General features: G+C 46.9%; 1 protein-coding gene across 1 annotated transcript in view; it reads right to left on the bottom strand.

Moving 5' to 3' along the window:
• Positions 1 to 20,210, bottom strand: part of LOC141051015 (uncharacterized) — a 149,202-nt gene that overhangs the window by 82,059 nt on the left and 46,933 nt on the right. The window contains exons 4-5 of the mRNA XM_073547802.1: positions 8,503 to 8,626; positions 8,326 to 8,423 (exon numbers count right to left, since the gene is read on the bottom strand). Of these exons, the coding sequence (XP_073403903.1) occupies positions 8,326 to 8,423; positions 8,503 to 8,626 (222 nt within the window). The remainder of the gene's footprint in view (positions 1 to 8,325; positions 8,424 to 8,502; positions 8,627 to 20,210) is intronic.

Raw genomic sequence — 20,210 nt, 5'->3', positions numbered from 1 at the left:
ATCTATCTACATTGGTTGGTTGCAAACACTATATAGGAGATAGATGAGCCTTTTTGCTGGCTTGTGCCCTGCAGCCGCAGCCAGATTAGTATTAGCCTATTTTTTGGAGCCTCATCTATTGCATTGTAGGTTACCTTCATGCATTGTAATAGCTCCAAAAAGTTTGTGATAAAAAAAACACGTAAATAAAGTTCACCAAACACTCCACTTGACAGTTGTGTAGGCCACATTAGCTCATATTAAAGTGTAGTCCACACACTTTATAAAATTAGTGTTTCTTATACCTGTTAGCAGCTGTTCAGGAATAAGCACACTAAGCCCCCCTCTGTACTTTTCTGCCTATCTTTATCAGTCTACCAAGATGAAGAAGGCAGGGAGCAAGGCACGTGGTCGTGGGCGTGGAGTTTCAGTAGGGAGAGGACGTGGGGATTCTGTGCCTGCTGCGGGCACCAGTGACTCAGCATCCCCCAGTTTTACCAGGCAACAGTCCTTTATGCGCAGCTTTGTAGGACCTAGCCGTACCCCACTGCTGCGGGACGAACAAATTGAAGCCGTTGTCGGATGGATGGCAGCTAACGCATAAACTTCAATGACTTCCACATCCTCGCAGGGCCAGAGCACTGAAGAGCAACCATCTGTCTCTTCACCATCTGCCAAATTGCCCAGGCAGTCAGAGAGCCCTGGACAGGAGCCATCTCTACTTCTGTTCTCCGAATCTCTTGGCTTGGAAACAGGGGCCCAGCCAAGCAGCATTCTAGAATGTGAAGAAGAGGGAGTATGCAGTGATGCGCAACTGCTTTGTCCCTCTGAATCTGAAGAGGCGGGTGGGCCAGTGCCTATGGTCAGCACACCTCAGTATGCATCAGATGATGAGACTCAGGTGCCACTTTCTGGTGCGTACTGTGCTGGCGAGACTACCTAGGAGAAGCAGGCGTTTGAAGAGGGGAGTGTAGATGATGAGGTCCTTGACCCATCATGGCGTGAGGAACAGGAAGGTGGTGGGAGCAGCTCTGAGGAAGAGATTCCCCGAACGGCCAAAACAGGAGGGAGAGGGAGGGGGCAGACTTGGTTGCCTGTAGCCTCCACTTCGGCCCCCGTTAGGAGCATTCCTCTTCCAAAACCCAAAACGGGTGCTCCCAGGACTTGCAGTGCGTGGTCCTTTTTTGACACAGTTGCAGATGACATTTGCTTTGTCAAATGCAAGCTGTGTAATCATAAAGTCAAAAGAGGGAAAAGTGTCAGCACCCTGAATACCACAAGTATGTGGAAACATGTGCAGACCAAGCATGTGGTGGAATTACAAAGACACACTGAAGACGTAGGCCAACCTACAGCACCACCTACCACCTCTTCAGCTCATGTTGTAGCCTCTTCCTCCAGCTCACACACAGCTGGTTCAGCTTCCTCACAGGATCGCCATGGAAGAACCTCTGGCACTGTTGTCCAGAGACCCAGTGACATTCCACCCACAGCACCACGTTCCCTGTCATCCTCACAATCCCAGGCCACTTTACAGCCATCGGTAGCACAGGCATGGGAGAAAAGGCGGCCATACTCGGCAAACCATCCCCGAGCACAGGCTCTGAATGCCGGCATTGCCAAACTACTGGCCCTTGAAATGCTCTCATTCAGGCTGGTGGAGACTGACACCTTCCGTAACTTCATGGCATTGGCAGTTCCACAATACACCGTGCCCAGCCGCTTTTATTTCAGCAGGCAAGCCGTCCCTGCCCTGCAAAAGCATGTGGAGGGAAAAATTAAACATGTGCTACTAAACGCCGTCAGTAGCAAGGTTCACCTGACCACCGATGCTTGGTCCAGTAACCATGGACAGGGACGATACCTTTCCCTCACTGCCCATTGGGTCAATGTTGTGGAGCCGGGTACAGATCTTGACAGTGGCGCCGTACGTGTTCTGCCAACTCCAACGATTGCAGAAATCCAGTCTGTACACATTGACTCCTCCTCATACTCCAGTTCCTCAGAATCAGTGCTGCAGGAGCCTGTTACGACCGATATGAGCACAGCCGTGGCCAAACGTCAACAGGCCGTACTGAAATTAATTTCTTTGGGGAATCGAAGCCACACAGCGCAGGAGCTCTGGAATGCCATCAAGCAGGAGAGCAAAACACAAGCCACGGAGACACCATCACATGTTTCTCAACGCAAGCAATGACTAGCCAGGTCTTTCCCCTTTCCCCGGGAAGGAACAACCGCGGGAAGGGCAGTCTCCAATGAAGGAAACCACCTATGCCAAAACATGGTATCCATCCACAAACAGCTGTTTTGGGGTATTGCCCCTCATCAGTGTGGAGTAGGAAACTGGCCAGTAGGAGCAATGCCTAGTAGAAGACTGTGAAAAATGAGGATGAATGAACTCATGGAGATCAACATCCAACACTGCGGAGACACCATCACATGTTTCTCAACGCAGTGATTCTAGAGCAAAGCCCCCATCCCTTATGGGAAATATGTAAAAATATGCAAAACACAAGCAGCGGAGACACCATCACATGTTTCTCAACGCAAGCAATGACTAGCCAGGTCTTTCCCCGGGAAGGAACAACCACGGGAAGGGCAGTCTCCAATGAAGGAAACCACCTATGCCAAAACATGGTATCTATCCACCGACAGCTGTTTCGGGGGTATTGCCCCTCATCAGTGTGGAGTAGGAAACTGGCCAGTAGGAGCAATGCCTAGTAGAAGACTATGAAAAATGAGGATGAAAGAACTCATGGAGATCAACATCCAACACTGCGGAGACACCATCACATGTTTCTCAACGCAGTGATTCTAGAGCAAAGCCCCCATCCCTTATGGGAAATATGTAAAAATATGCAAAACACAAGCCACGGAGACACCATCACATGTTTCTCAACGCAAGCAACTAGTAGTGGGAATGTGGACAGAGCAGGAGACATTGCCGGACACACATCAGGGGATCAGCTGACGTTACTGAACCCCTGTAACACAGGAACAAGTGTTGATTGTGCAGATGGCACTTCTGAGCAGCAACTGGCGGTGTTGGAGGCCAGGGTAAATACTAGAGATAGAGTGGAGACAGAGGCCTAATTGGAGCACGTTTAAAATCAGTAGTAGTCTACAACAGATATTAAACTTGATGAAATTAGGCCTCAGCCTACACCTTGATTGACCCTGGGCTCCAACATCGCCAGCTGCTGCTCAGAAGTGCCGTCTGCACAGTCAACATATGCTCCAGTGTTATTGGGGTTCCGAAATGTCATCTGATCCCCAGCTGTGTGTCTGGCAATTTCTCCTGCTCTGTCCACACTCACACAACTACAGATTTTAAACTTGCTCCAATTAGGCCTCTGTCTCCACTCTGTTTGTAGTATTTTCCCTGGGTTCCAGCATTGCCAGCTGTTTCCCGGCTTTGTCTTTGGCACAGGTATTCCCTCCTGCCCAGCCTGGTTCCAGCACGCCTGCTGTTTCCGGGAAGTGTCAATGTCACTTTGCCAACAATACGTTGTCCTGTCGTGTTGCGGTCAGGTTAGCCGAGTCTACGGTGCCTGCAGTTTATGGGCTTCCTATGTGGGCTGCGGGATCTGGCAACAAAGGCTGGTTCCGTAGTGCCAATAGGACAAGCACCCCCTGTAGGACTGTGGGTTTCGATAACTGCGGCCGGCTCGCGGCCTTGCAACTTTGTTTTTCATGGGTACCTTCTGCTACCCATTCGGGTTCCAGGACCGTCAGCTGTTTCTCGGCAGTGCCTTTGGCTGAGGTGCCTCCTTCTCGGTATCCGAGTTCCAGCAACGTCTGCTGGTCCTTGGTAGTGCTTTCTAGCACAGGTACCTCCTGCTTAGTAACCGGGTTCCAGCACCGTCAGCTGGTCCTCGGTAGTGCCATTGGCTCTTGTTCCTTCTGCTGCCCCTCCGGGTTCCAGCACCGTCAGCTGGTCCTCGCTTGTTCCGTTGACTCTTGCAGCTTCTGCTACCCATCCGGGTTCCAGCACCGTCAGCTGGTTCTCGGCAGTGCCTTTGGCTGAGGTGCCTCCTTCTCGATATCTGAGTTCCAGCACCGTCAGCTGGTTCTCGGCAGTGCCTTTGGCTTAGGTGCCTCCTTCTCGGTATCCGAGTTCCAGCAACGTCTGCTGGTCCTTGGTAGTGCTTTCTAGCACAGGTACCTCCTGCTTAGTAACCAGGTTCCAGTACAGTCAGCTGGTCCTCGGTAGTGCCATTGGCTCTTGTTCCTTCTGCTGCCACTCCGGGTTCCAGCACTGTCAGCTGGTCCTCGTTAGTTCCATTGGCTCTTGCAGCTTCTGCTACCCATCCTGGTTCCAGTACCGTCAGCTGGTTCTCGGCAGTTCCTCAGCCTTCTTGTACCTTCTGCTACATTTCCAAGTTCAAGCTATTGGAAATGGCTTTTGTTATCACTCTGGATCTCCCTGACGACGACCCTGAAGACGGCGACCCTGAAGACCACCCCGAAGAAGACGACGACCACGAGAACGATGACCCTGAAGACGACGACCCGGAAGACCACCCCGAAGAAGACCAAAAAGATGACCCTGAAGAAGATGTCCAAAAGGACAAAGAACATGAAGACTACCACCAAGATACAGAACAAGAGACAGAAGACCAAGAAGTAGAAGAACAAAAAGCAGAAGAACAAAAAGCAGAAGACTAAAAATCAGAGCAAAAGATATTATCTAAATTATAAGCAGAAGAAGACTAAGCAGTGTATGGGGGTGAGTCCGTTCCTCCTCGTGGTGCCCCTGGAAAATGCCTGCTTCTGCAGGCCAAACTGAACGTGGACAAATCCTGTTGTAAATCTTTTGTGACAGGCAGAACGGAAGGTGTAATCTTCAAACTTTTATAGATAACAACTACAGGAATGACTGTCACAAATAAGAATATGATGAAGAAGAAGAATAGGAAGAAGATGAAGAAGTAGAATATGAAGAAGAATAATAGTTGAATAAGAAGAATATGAAGAATGTAAAAAAAAAGAATAATAGGAAGAAGGTGAAGAAGAAGATGAATAAGGTGAAGAAGAAGTTGATGAAAAAGATGCTGCTGTTGCTGAGGATCATGAAGGAGAAAGTGTGGGAGAACTAAAAAAGAAGGTGAAGAGCATGGAAGTAGTGAAACATACATATCTGACAAAATATAAAAAAGCTTAACATAATCAATATCTTTGTAACTCCGAACGTCTTAAAAAAAAAAAATTAATTCCTGCTATTCCATTTGATTGGGCTAAACCTCTATGCCTTTAATGTCTCCTCCACCTCCCCCAATACATTCTACATTATTCTTAGTTGTTTTTCTTCATGTAGAATTAATCTACAAGGAAAGAAAGGGGTTTTTTTTAATTCCGATATTTCTGTCCCATTGACTTGCATTGGTTTACGGTATCGGAATCAGTGGTATCCGATACTTTTTGGGTATCGGTCCGATCCAATATTTCACGATATTGGATGGTATCGCTCAACACTAGTTACCAGTAACACTTTTTACAGAGTTCTATCTGTCAGCACAATGCTCTTTTCTAAGCAGACTTTAAATACAATTTTACATGTGTCCTGACTGAGTTGTGATGGTATGGTGTTGCTTAGATGATGACATTGTAGGCAATTTATTCCAAATTCTAGACACACTTACCAAGCATGGCTGCCACAGTGTTCTACAGCAACCGTCATACAATTACGTTTGTACTCAGTGGAACCATTATTTATGTTGCAACAGGGCAATGACTCAAAACACTAAAGGTTTTGTGTGGGCTATGTGGACAAGAAGGGGAGGGACAGAGCCTGTGACAGATAACATAAGCTTCACAATCATCAATCCTGAACCAAACTGAGCTGGTTTGGGATGAGTTGGGCTCAGAGGGAAGGAAAAACATCCAAAAAGTTCTCTGCATCTCTAGAAACTCGCTCAAGCCTGTTGTAAGGTTATTTCAGGTGACGACTGATGAAGCTGCTTGAATGACAAGGGGAAGCAAGGCTGTCATCAGAGGAAAAGGGAGGTACATTGGTAAATGAAAGATTTAACAAAAATTAAGAGACCACTGCAAAATTTTCAGTTTGTCTGATTTTTCTCTTTATAGGTATATTTTTGAGTAAAATATAAATTGCGCTTTAATTCTATAAACTACTGACAACATGTCTCCGAATTTCCAAGCACTAAATTTTGTATTTATTTTCAGAAAATGAGAAATGGTCAAAAGAACAAAAAAATGCAGTGCTTGCAGACCTCAAATAATGCTAAGAAAACAAGTTCATAATCATTTAGTAACAACAATACTAATGTTTTATCTCAGGAAGAGTTCAGAAATCAATATTTTGTGGAATAACCATGATTTTTAGTCACAGCTTTCATGCGTCTTGGCATGCTTTCCACCTGTCTTTCACACTGCTTTTGGGTGACCTTATGCCACTCCTGGTACAAAAATGTAAGCAGTTCTTGTTTGATGGCTTGTGACAATCCATCTTCCTCTTGATTACATCCAGAGGTTTTCAATGGGGTTCAGGTCTGAAGATTGGACTGGCCATGACAGGGTTTTGATGTGGTGGTCCTTCATCCACACATTGATTGACCTAGCTGTGAGGCATGGCGCATTATCCTGCTGGAAAAACCAGTCCTCAGAGTTGGGGAACATTGCCTGAGCAGAAGGAATCAACTGTTTTTCCAGGATAACCTTGTATGTGGCTTGATTCATCCATCCTTCGCAAAGATTAACTTGTCCAATTCCAGCCTTGCTGAAGCATTTCCAGATCATCTCCGATCCTCCACCAAATTTCACAGTGGGTGCAAGACACAGTGCCTTGTACGCCTCTCCACGTCTAACCATTAGACGACCATGTGTTGGGCAAAGCTGAAAATTAGACTCATCAGAGAAGATCACCTTACTCCAGTCCTCTATGGTTCAATCCTTATGGTCTTTGGCAAACTTCAACCCGGCTCTCTTTTGCTTATCAGTGATGAAAGGCTTTTTTCTAGTTTTACATGACTTGAGCCCTGCCTCTAGGAGCCTGTTATGAACTGTTCTTGCCGTGCACTTCACCCCAGCTGCCATTTTCCATTCCTTTTGTAGGTCACTTGATGTCATCCTGCAGTTGCTGAGTGACATTCGAATAAGATGACGGTCATCCTAGTCAGTGGAGAGTCGTTTTCATCCTCTGCCGGTCTGTAACTTTGTTGTCCCCAATGTCTGTTGCTTGACCTTGTTGTAAGGGATTGCTGTCTTATAAATTTTAAGGATGGAGGCAACATAACGCTTACTGTATCCCTCTGCTAGTAAAGTCGGAATTTAGCCCTTCATTTCCGGCACTCAAGACTTTTCTTTTCAACTCCTTTGTCATGGTTAAAAGTTATTTTTCATTCCTATTACTTTTGGGATATTACTAGCATTTGTTTTGCCATCCAGCTTGTCCTATTGCAAGAGGATTGTGAACACCACAGCAGGGTTTTTTTTTTATAATTTCCTACATTAAATAAGATTTGGTTGGGGTGATCACCTAATCAGAAGCACATTAAGTAGAATGAGGTGTACTCTGATTGGAATTCAACTGACACTGGAATGGCTGTCAGACATGTAGAGAAGCTGATTTTTATAAAACTGTGCTGTGGTCTCTTAATTTTTCCTAGAGCTGTAAACTCTGGTTGGTTTGACAAGTATTTCTTTACTCCTTGTTTCCAATTGTGTTCCTTGGTGGTTTTGCTCCCATCAGTCTGAATCTACTAAATGCAAATTCCAAGAACATCAAGGAAAGGCATTGTATGAACAGGTGTGCCCAAAATTTTGACTGGTATTGAAGGCCCCTTAGTCACTTTAAAAGTGATTTGGTCAGAAGAAAAATGTTGTTTAAGTTTACTATAACATGAAATGTTAAGCCTTCTAACATCCTAAAACAACACTGGAAGTTTCAAAAATGCTGCCAACGTAAAGTAAAAATATAGGAGTATGCAGTGGTCTAGTGGCAGTATGGTGATCACTTAATTGTGACAAAACCACCAATAAAGCAGCCATGGCCAGTGACTGAGAAGAATCTGTGACTTCCCTGCATTTAGTCGATACTACTCGCCTGTGTAGTCATCTGTAGGAATCCCCTCTTTGCACCGCTCATCACCCCTCGCATATTTCTCTGTAGTATTAATATGGTTCAGATCTTTACCCTGAAACAAATATTGTAAAAGACACAGAGAAGTCACATCTATGATCAGCTCTAATCCTGCCATCTCCACCGTTCTCATTACACAAGTATAAAACATATAATACTGGTGGATAAAACAAGACTGAGCACAAGACCTTCACAGCCGTCTACACATCATAGGGGAGATCTCATGACACCTTCTCTCCATCTACCTGATGATCCTGAGGAACATTGTGATCTTCTTGTTTACAGTCCTGTGGAAGAAGTGGACAGGGACATCTCTCTGGCGTTGTCCTCTTACTGGATAGATCTGGAGGAAACACATACAGGGACTGAATTCATTCTTTACATACAGATAATTATAGGCCATGTGCATTTAGTCCTATTACCTGGTGATGTGAGGGGCTGGGGAACCTCCATCATGACGTCCTTGTACAGATCTTTGTGTCCTTCTAAATACTCCCACTCCTCCATGGAGAAATAGACGGCAACATCCTGACACCTTATAGGAACCTGACACATACAATGATACCGTCATCCCCCGATCCCTTTATAGCTTTACTGTATAATGTCCCAGCATTCCCAGCAGTGTCACCTCTCCAGTCAGCAGCTCAATCATCTTGTAGATGAGTTCTAGGATTTTCTGGTCATTGATGTCCTCATGTATCAGGGGGTGAGGTGGAGGCCCCGTGCTCAGGGTTCTTCTCCATCCCTCAGACACAGGGGTCTGACAGCGCTCACTAGAGGTCTTCTTCACTACTGTGTAATCCTGGTTATGGAGAGACACATTAATAAATCTCACTACAGACATTTCCAGAGTCCTCACCTCTCCATTTCTGTCCATCTGTTATTCCCATAGATAAGAATGATGTAATGTGACGTCATCAGAATCTCTCACCTCTCCAGTAAGCCGGAAGAGGATCTCTAAGGTAAGGTGTAATATCTTCTCCACCACCTTGTCCCTGTCCCTATCCATCCTTTATAGGTCAATCAGCCAAATTTTCTTATATAGAAGATCTCCACTGAGAGGATATTGTACGGACCTGAAAGGGGAGAAGATTAACTGATGTAACATCATAAAGAATCCCTTGTAATAAAACACTTACTGGAGATTATGAGAAGATATGAGGAGATATAATGTGTTTATGTTGTATTCTCCCATCTTGTACAGACAGGAACACAAGTTGAATATCTTACATGGCTCCTCCATGATCTCAATCGCTGCTATATTAATCACTGCTTCAGCCATTGCTTGTCGTCTGTATGGATCATGTTTGTCAGGACTGAGCAGCAAATACAAAAAACTAACAATGGCCTCAATATCTGGCTTACTCCCCAGCTAATCAGAACCTACCAGATGTGAGGTCCGATAGGCTACACATCAGTTAAACACATAAGTAGTGCAGTGTATCATCTAAACCAGTGTTTCCCAAACTCCAGTCCTCGCGGACCCCAACAGGTCATGTTTTCAGGATTTCCTTAGTATTTCACAGGTGATGGAAGTATCATCAAGGCATCAGGAATTCTCTCACATCTGAAACACTATGAAAATCCTGAAAATATGACCTGTTGGGGTCCTCGAGGACTGGAGTTTGGGAACCACTGATTTAAACGATTATGTCTTCAAGTCCTGTCAAGAAACAAATTGAAATTGTAAAGAAAATAATTTAAACATAACATGTCTAAGGGTACTTATGAATGTCTTTTTCTTTTGGATATTCTCCAAGAATCCACCTGAAGAATAACTGTAAAAAAAAGAACGTAGTGAAGAACACTTCACTTCTTTTTACAGCTTTATGATTGGGAAACTTTGAAACAGTTTTAAGACGTAACATCTTTATTCTTCAGGTGGCTTCTGCTAGGAAGCCGTCTGACACTGTAATGGAAGATACAGAGAAAAATGCCAGTCATGCAGCAAAAGACGATAGTACAGCCACCAGAGAAGCTGCTTCAGAAAAAAAACTAGTGATGAGCGAGTATACTCGTTGCTCGGGTTTTTCCGAGCATGCTCGGGTGTCCGAGTATTTTGACGGGCTCGGAGATTTAGATTTCGTCGTCTCAGTTGCATGATTTGTGGCTGCTAGACAGGCTGAATACATGTGTGGAATGCCTGTTTGTTAGGGAATCCCCACATGTATTCAGGCTGTCTAGCAGCCGTAAATCATGCAGCTACTTTGACAAAAACGAAATCTCCGAGCGCGCCAAAATACTCGGAGGTCACCCGAGCATGCTCGGGAAAACCCGAGCAATGAATATACTCGCTCATCACTAAAAAAGATGCTTGCTTGGATGCTTGTTGAAGCTGCTTGCTTGGATAAAAATTGGTGTGCACATACCCTTAGATTAAAAAAAATCCCAAATTTAGAGATAAAATACTGTTTATTTTTCTTAAAGTAGAAACCGTGCATATATTTGTTTTCACGACGTCCATAACCGTCTGTACTATAAAACTATTTATTTATCTCGAACATTGAACGCTGTAAAAACAAAAAATGGAAAAGAATGCAAAAATTAATTGGTTTGTTTGGGCTGGCAGAACATAGAAAGAGTGATCGAAAAGCCACGTTTGTTTTGCTTCAAGATCTGCATGAATTGCCTGGTTTCATATAGAGTAGCTCCACTGTGAATGATTCCCATTCTCTGGTGATGAGCATGACCGGATAATTATTTGCTCTTTGAGAACAGTGCCGATCAACAAAATGTGCTCTTCAGGTGATCCCACCCAGTACCCTCACTTATATTCCCTTCTTTTGAGGTCCACACTGTCAGACCGGTTCTTGCATCGTTATTTGAATACCCTAATTATAATATTGATGGCTGGACCGTACAATAAAGCACTTTTTGCCATTCACGTTTTGTGTTTCCCCTATTTCCTCATACTTTGTAGCTTGCGAGCAGGAACCTCACTCCTTTTGGTGTCTGTCGAATAATGTACATACTTTGTTATGTCTTTATTGTCTGTACAAGTCCCAATGAAATATAAAGTGCTGCGAAATACGTGGCACTATAGAAATAAAAAGTATTATGATTCTTGTGATCTCTTGAGATACAATATTCTACCTCAGCAATAATCTGTCCCCAGAATGTCTTCATTAAAATGTACATCTCATGCCGCAGATAACAACTGCTCATGTATCTGTAGCACCGGCCCACTGGCCCAGATGCACATTTCCAGACTTGGGAAACTGATCCAGGAGGTCGGTGCTGTGTCCCAGTTGTACGTGTGTAGGGAATGGGATGAATTTTCTGTGGGAACATTATACTGTGTGTGAGAGGTGATTGCTGTACTTTAAGAACCTTATACTCTGTGTGGGGGGATGGCGGTACTGGGGGAACATTATACTGTGTGTGGGGGATGGGGGTACTGTGAGAACATTATACTGTGTGTGGGGGGGATAGCGGTACTGTGGGAACATTATACTGTGTGTGGGGGATGGTAGTACTGTGGGAACATTATACTGTGTGTGGGGGGGATGGCAGTACTGGGGGAACATTATACTGTTTGGGAGGATGGCGGCACTGTGGGAACACTATACTGGAGGGGGATAGTGGTACTATGGGAACATTATAATGTGTGTGGGGGATGGCGGTACTGTGGGAACATTATACTGTATGTGGGGGGATGGCGGTACTGGGGGAACATTATACTGTGTGTGGGGGATGGCGGTACTGGGGAAACATTATACTGTTTGGGAGGATGGCGGTACTGTGAGAACATTATACTGTGTGTGGGGGGATGGCGGCACTGTGGGAACATTATACTGGAGGGGGATAGTGGTACTATGGGAACATTATACTGTGTGTGGGGGATGGCGGTACTGTGGGAACATTATACTGTGAGTGGGGAAAAAGGCGGTACTGTGGGAACATTATACAGTGTTTGTGGGGGGATGGCGGTACTGTGGGAACATTATACTGTGTGTGGGGAATGGCAGTACAGTGGGCACATTATACTGTGTGTGGGGGGATGGCGGTACTGTGGGAACATTATACTGTGTGTGGGAGAATGGCGGTACTGTGAGAACATTATACTGTGTGTGGGGGATGGCGGTACTGTGGGAACATTATACAGTGTGTGTGGGCGATGGCGGTACGGGGGGGAACATTATACTGTGTTTGGGGGGATGGCAGTACTGTGGGAACATTATACTGTGTGTGGGGGGATGGCGGTACTGTGGGAACATTATACTGTGTGTGGGGGGATGGCGGTACTGTGGGAACATTATACTGTGTGTGGGGGGATGGCGGTACTGTGGGAACATTATACTGTGTGTGGGGGATGGTGGTACTGTGGGAACATTATACTGTGTGTGGGGGATGGCGGTACTGTGGGAACATTATACTGTGTGTGTGGGATGGCGGTACTGTGGGAACATTATACTGTGTGTGGGGGGATGGCGGTACTGTGGGAACATTATACTGTGTGTGGGGGATGACGGTACTGTGGGAACATTATACTGTGTGTGAGAGGTGATTGCTGTACTTTAAGAACCTTATACTCTGTGTGGGGGGATGGCAGTACTGGGGGAACATTATACTGTGTGTGGGGGATGGGGGTACTGTGAGAACATTATACTGTGTGTGGGGGGGATAGCGGTACTGTGGGAACATTATACTGTGTGTGGGGGATGGTAGTACTGTGGGAACATTATACTGTGTGTGGGGGGATGGCAGTACTGGGGGAACATTATACTGTTTGGGAGGATGGCGGTACTGTGGGGACATTATACTGTGTGTGGGGGGATGGCGGCACTGTGGGAACATTATACTGGAGGGGGATAGTGGTACTATGGGAACATTATACTGTGTGTGGGGGATGGCGGTACTGTGGGAACATTATACTGTATGTGGGGGGATGGCGGTACTGGGGGAACATTATACTGTGTGTGGGGGATGGCGGTACTGGGGATACATTATACTGTTTGGGAGGATGGCGGTACTGTGAGAACATTATACTGTGTGTGGGGGGATGGCGGCACTGTGGGAACATTATACTGGAGGGAGATAGTGGTACTATGGGAACATTATACTGTGTTTGGGGGGATGGCGGTACTGTGGGAACATTATACTGTGTGTGGGGGGATGGCGGTACTGTGGGAACATTATACTGTGTGTGGGGGATGGTGGTACTGTGGGAACATTATACTGTGTGTGGGGGGATGGCGGTACTGTGGGAACATTATACTGTGTGTGGGGGATGGCGGTACTGTGGGAACATTATACTGTGTGTGGGGGCATGGCGGTACTGTGGAAACATTATACTGTGTGTGGGGGGATGGCGGTACTGTGGGAACATTATACTGTGTGTGGGGGATGACGGTACTGTGGGAACATTATACTGTGTGGGAGGATGGCAGTACTGTGGGGACATTATACTGTGTGTGGGGGGAAGGCGGTACTGTGGGGATATTATACTGTGTGTGGGGGGAACATTATACTGTGTATAGGGTCCAATAAAAGGGCACTGTACTGTATGAGCCATACGTGTTTCCTTACTTCCTGTCTTCCATAGTTCAGTCATATGCATCTATCAGAAGAATAGGAAGAAAATGCTGGGATTCTCAGACGGTAGCAACAAAAAAGCGCCAAAATAGTCTCAGCAGTGAAGGGGTTACTGCCTCCTGCTCTTCCCAGTAATGGGGAATCTCCAGCACCTACCTCCTCCTGCAGAACTGCACACCACATATATGGCTGTTCTGTGCGCACAGGACCTGGGATGAGGTCACAGGAGGGGAGGAGTCAGGGGTCACATGATCAGGGGCCTCAGTGTATGCAGAACTCTGCTCCTACTGGTTGTCATGGTGCTGGATGAGGGGAAGTTTCTGTGTGGGGTCAGGAGTAGTGGTGAGCATTCCGATACCGCAAATATCGGGTATCGGCCGATATTCGCGGTATCGGAATTCCGATACCGAGTTCCAATACTTTTTGCATATCGAATACCGGAATCGGAAGTTCCCATAATGCTATGAGCCAGTTTGATTTGATTCAGCCAATGAGGAATCCTCAGAAGTGTGGGCACATCCTGTTAGGCATGTTAAATAATGGCATGGCTGTGATTGGCTGCTGAAATGATGTCATGATGCACTATAAAAGCCGCCGCTGCCATTTTGGGTTCACTCTGCTGTGAATTCAGTTAGGGACAGGCTGCTGTTCAAGACTCTGAGGGACAGTTAGAGATAGCGATTTGCTAAATAATATTGTGCTTTACCCAGGCTACATTATCAATCACTGTAGTTTTCATTTGCCTTGCAGCGCTGTTCACAGCTGTCTGCAAGGTCTGTGTGAGTGCAGCTCACGCTGTAGTGTGTCCTGCAGCCCCCTCTGGTTGTAGGCCGCTCAGCGTGCGTCACTGCCTCATACATATTTTTGTTTTATTGCTGCTCATTTTTCATTAATTCTCCTATTAATGTGCATCCATCCGTATCCATATACATTGGTTGCAAACACTATAGGAGTAGACAGCGGAGCCTTTCTGCAGCCTTTCAGTGCTAGTGCCCAGTTCTCTGCACTGTTCACGGCTGTCTGTGAGGTCTCTGTGTGTGAGTGCAGCTCAAGTTGTAGTGTGTTCTGCAGCCACCTCTGGTTGAAGTCCGCTCAGCTTGCGTCACTGCCTCATATATAGTCCTTCTTTTGTTTTATTGCAGCTCATTCTTCCTGATTGTTTTCTCCTATTAGTGTGCTTCCATCCGTATCTATCTACATTGGTTGGTTGCAAACACTATATAGGAGTGGATAGAGGAGCCTTTTTTCTGGCTTGTGCCCTGCAGCCACAGCCAGATTAGTATTAGCCTATTTTTTGGAGCCTCATCTATTGCATTGTAGGTTACCTTCCTGCATTGTAATAGCTCCAAAAAGTTTGTGATACTATCGCTTTTACATCTTTGGTCACATCCTTTTTGTTTTTTTGAAAAAAAAAACATGTAAATAAAGTTCACCAAACACTCCACTTGAGAGTTGTGTAGGCCACATTAGCTCATATTAAAGTGTAGTCCACACACTATAAAATTAGTGTTTCTTATACCTGTTAGCAGCTGTTCAGGAATAAGCACACTAAGCCCCCCCTTTGTACTTTTCTGCCTATCTTTATCAGTCTACCAAGATGAAGAAGGCAGGGAGTAAGGCACGTGGTCGTGGGCGTGGAGTTTCAGCAGGGAGAGGATGTGGGGATTCTGTGCCTGCTGCAGGCACCAGTGACTCAGCATTCCCCAGTTTTACCAGTCAACAGTCACACACTTTATAAAATTAGTGTTTCTTATACCTGTTAGCAGCTGTTCAGGAATAAGCACACTAAGCCCCCCTTTGTACTTTTCTGCCTATCTTTATTAGTCTACCAAGATGAAGAAGGCAGGGAGTAAGGCACGTGGTCGTGGGCGTGGAGTTTCAGCAGGGAGAGGATGTGGGGATTCTGTGCCTGCTGCAGGCACCAGTGACTCAGCATTCCCCAGTTTTACCAGGCAACAGTCCTTTATGTGTAGCTTTGTAGCACCTCGCTGTACCCCACTGCTGCGGGACAAACAAATTGAAGCCGTTGTCAGATGGATGGCAGCTAATGCATCGACTTCAATGATTTCCACATCCTCTCAGGGCCAAAGCACTGAAGAGCAACCATCTGTCTCTTCACCACCTGCCAAACTGCCCAGGCAGTCAGAGTGCCCTGGACAGGAGCCATCTCTACGTTTGTTCTCTGAATCTCTTCGCTTGGAAACGGGGGCCAGCCAAGCAGCATTCTAGAATGTGAAGAAGAGGGAGTATGCAGTGATGTGCAACTGCTTTGTCCCTCTGAATCTGAAGAGGCGGGTGGGCCAGTGCCTATGGTCAGCACACCTCAGTACGCATCAGATGATGAGACTCAGGTGCCACTTTCTGGTGCGCACTGTGGTGGCGAAACTACCCAGGAGAAGCAGGCGTTTGAAGAGGGGAGTGTAGATGATGAGGTCCTTGACCCATCATGGCGTGAGGAACAGGAAGGTGGTGGGAGCAGCTCTGAGGAAGAGATTCCCCGAACGGCCAAAACAGGAGGGAGAGGGAGGGGGCAGACTTGTTGCCTGTAGCCTCCACTTCGGCACCCGTTAGGAGCATTCCTCTTCCAAAACCCAAAACGGGTGCTCCCAGGACTTGCAGTGCGTGGTCCTTTTTTGACACAGTTGCAGATGACATTTGCTTTGTCAAATGCAAGCTGTGTAATCAGAAAGTCAAAAGAGGGAAAAGTGTCAGCAACCTGAATACCACAAATATGTGGAAACATGTGCGGACCAAGCACGTGGTGGAGTTACAAAGACACACTGAAGACGTAGGCCAACCTGCAGCACCACCTACCACCTCTTCAGCTCGTGTTATAGCCTCTTCCTCCAGCTCGCACACAGCTGGTTCGGCTTCCTCACAGGATCGCCATGGAAGAACCTCTGGCACTGTTGTCCAGAGATCCAGTGACATTCCACCCTCAGCACCACGTTCTCTGTCATCCTCACACTCCCAGGCCGCTCTACAGCCATCGGTAGCACAGGCATGGGAGAAAAGGCGGCCATACTCGGCAAACCATCCCCGAGCATAGGCGCTGAATGCTGGCATTGCCAAACTACTGGCCCTTGAAATGCTCTCATTCAGGCTGGTGGAGACTGACACTTTCCGTAACTTCATGGCATTGACAGTCCCACAATACAACGTGCCCAGCCGCTTTTATTTTAGCAGGCAAGCCGTCCGTGCTCTGCAAAAGCATGTGGAGGGAAAAATTAAACATGCACTACTAAACGCCGTCAGTAGCAAGGTCCACCTGACCACCGATGCGTGGACCAGTAACCATGGACAGGGACGATACCTTTCCATCACTGCCCATTGGGTCAATGTTGTGGAGCCGGATACAGATCTTGAGAGTGGCGCTGTACGTGTTCTGCCAACTCCAAGGATTGCAGGAATCCAGTCTGTACACATTGGCTCCTCCTCATACTCCAGTTCCTCAGAATCAGCGCTGCAGGAGTCTGTTACAACCGATATGAGCATAGCCGTGGCCAAACGTCAATAGGCCGTACTGAAATTAATTTATTTGGGGAATCGAAGCCACACAGCGCAGGAGCTCTGGAATGCCATCAAGCAGGAGAGCGACGTCTGGTTTGTGCCAGCGAATCTCCAGCCAGGCTTGGTAGTGTGTGACAATGGCTGAAATCTGGTGGCAACTCTGGGCCTAGGCAACCTCACTCATATCCCATGTCTGGCACATGTGCTCAACTTGGTCGTGCAGAGCTTTCTGAGGGACTATCCGGATCTTGATGCACTGCTGCACAAGGTCCGCATAGAGTGTGCTCACTTGCGGCGTTCCAGCATGGCAAAATCGCGCATTGCAGCTCTGCAGCGCTGATTTCGCCTTCCGGAACATCGCATCATATGTGACCTACCCACCAGGTGGAATTCAACGTTACATATGTTGGAGCGGTTGTGTGAGCAGCAGGCAGCAGTAATGGAGTACCAGCTGCATCAGGCGCAAACAAGTCGCACTGTGCGCCGGTCACACTTCAGCACCACTGAGTGGGCCTCTATGAAGAACATCTGCCACGTTTTGCGTGCCTTCGATGATTCCACACGGATAGCGAGTGCAGATGAGGCACTAGTCAGCATGACTGTCCTCCTTATCTGCCTGCTTCAAAAAACACTGCAAACACTAAGGGAGGTTTTGGAAGAGGTGGAGGATGAGGAGTCACAAATGCCATCTGCTTCTGGACAGTCTGCGCAACGTGGTTCCTCACAAAGGCCTAGGCAGGGGACACTTTGTGAGGAGGATGAGGAGGAGTCAATGGAGGAGGAAGACATCTCTCCAGAGGAGGAAGGTACACAATGCTCTAGTAGTCAGTATGTACAGCAAGGGTGGGGTGATGCAGAGCAGGCAGAGATGACGCCTCAAGCAGGGGACAGCATTTCTTGGGCAGTTGGGAGTCTGCAGCACATGGTTGATTTCATGCTGCAGTGCCTGAGAAATGACCGCCGCATCGTCCACATTCTCAACACGGCTGATTATTGGGTGTATACCCTCCTAGATCCTTGCTACCGGGACAACTTACAAAGCCTCATAACACCGTTGAGCCGGGAGCGTAAAATGCGGGAGTACCAAGACACACTGGTGCATTCCATCATGTTCTCCATTCCACCCGAGAATAGTGCTGCTAGTGCTTTACAAAGCAGCTCTGTGCGACGAGGCAGTGGAGGAAGCTCTGCACAAAGAGGGAGCAGAGGCAGCACCTCAGCACAAGGCAAGACCAGTATGGCCCAAATGTGGCAAAGTTTTGTGTGCCCGCCACAAATGTCTACACCATCACAGACGGCTCCAGTCAGCAGGAGGCAACGTTTCCGTCAGATGGTGACAGACTACATGTCTTGCCCTATCAGTGTACTCCCAGACGGCTCTTCCCCCTTCAAGTTTTGGGTCTCTAAGCTGGATACATGGCCAGAGCTTAGCCAGTATGCATTGGAGGTGCTGGCTTGCCCTGCTGCTAGTGTATTATCGGAACGCGTCTTTAGTGCCGCAGGTGGTGTACTAACAGACCGTCGCACGCGACTATCCTCCGATAACGTTGACCGGCTTACTTTTCTGAAAATGAACAAGGCCTGGATCTCGCTGGAATTTGCCAGTCCTCTTCCAGAATAAATAATTGGTTGGCAACAGTATCCAGGTCTCCTGTTGTGTTCATGTTTCTACCACCTGAATTGTAATACCTGGGCTCCAACACCGCCAGATGTTGCTCAGAAGTGCCATCTGCACAGAGAAAAACACTAGCTCCTGTGTTAGTGGGGTTCAGTAATGCCAGCTGCTCCCCTGCTGTGTGTCCGGCAAAGTCTCCTGCTGCCTCCACATTCAAACTACATCAGATATCAAACTTGCTCCAAGTAGGCCTCAGCTTACTCCATGATTGACCCTGGTGTTATGAATGGGTCACCGAGGAGGAAAAAACCTAAACATGCTAAGCCCAGAAAAACCAGAGAGGTTGGTAACTATGCAGATTGCAGATCCCTGATCCTACCACACAACTAGCAGCAGCCGTGGAGCGTGCCTACGATGAACCTAGACGCCTCGTCGTGGCCGGAGGACTAAATAAACATAAAGCAAGAAAAGGGAAAACTAACTGCCCCAGAGCAGACCCCAAAGGAATAGACAGCCCCCACACATGTATTGACGGTGAAAAAAGATGAAAACACAAACACAAGTAGGAAAATAGGCTGAGCAAACGATGGGGCCCAAACTAACTAGAGAGGATAGGAAAGGAAAGACACTGTCTGCAATCTGCCCCAAACCCTACAAAATAATGTCCAACACTTCTGATAGCAAAATTAACCCTGAAGTCACTAGACTTCTCCCGCTATATCAGCACTCTGAAATATTCTGAGACAGAGCAAAAAGAGGCCAATCTAATAAGAGACAAAATGCAAATTGGCAAATACAGATAAATAAGAGTAGAAATTCAGCACAGCCCAAGCTGGGGCTGGCTGACCACACAAAAAACTGAATAGAACAACAAAATCAAGTGTGAACATTAGCAAAAAACTTATCTTGAGCTGACTGGAACAGAGCTGAGAACCAAGACCTGACAAGCAGAAGGAATCACCAGCAACTGAATAGGGCGTCAGCTGTCTTAAATCCAATCTGAGCCTCCTGAGGTCCAATCGTCATCCTCATTCTCAGGTGTCTGATCTCCACCGATCAAATCAGCCTCACTACCTCCTGTTACCACCAGAGGGAGTCTGGAAGGAGAACTCACAACTGGTAAACCAGAGAATGAACTCACAACACCCTGGGCTCCAACACTGCCAGTTGCTGCTCAGAAGTGCCGTCTGAGAAAAACACTAGCTCCTGTGTTAGTGGGGTTCAGTAACGCCAGCTGCTCCCCTGCTGTGTGTCCGGCAATATCTCCTGCTCCCTCCACATTCAAACTACGTCAGATTTTACACTTGCTCCAAATAGGCCTCAGCCTACTCCATGATTGACCCTGGGCTCCAACACCGCCAGTTGTTGCTCAGAAGTGCCGTCTGCACAGAGAAAAACACTAGCTCCTGTGTTAGTGGGGTTCATTAATGCCAGCTGCTCCCCTGCTGTGTGTCTGGCAATGTCTACTGC

This window comes from Dendrobates tinctorius, unplaced genomic scaffold (genome assembly GCF_039654945.1).
Source record: "Dendrobates tinctorius isolate UK_male_01 unplaced genomic scaffold, ASM3965494v1 ptg000155l, whole genome shotgun sequence".
Classification (NCBI taxonomy): Eukaryota; Metazoa; Chordata; class Amphibia; order Anura; family Dendrobatidae; genus Dendrobates; species Dendrobates tinctorius.
The sequence above is the reverse complement of the archived record's forward strand: the minus strand, read 5'-3'. Positions and strand labels throughout refer to the sequence as shown.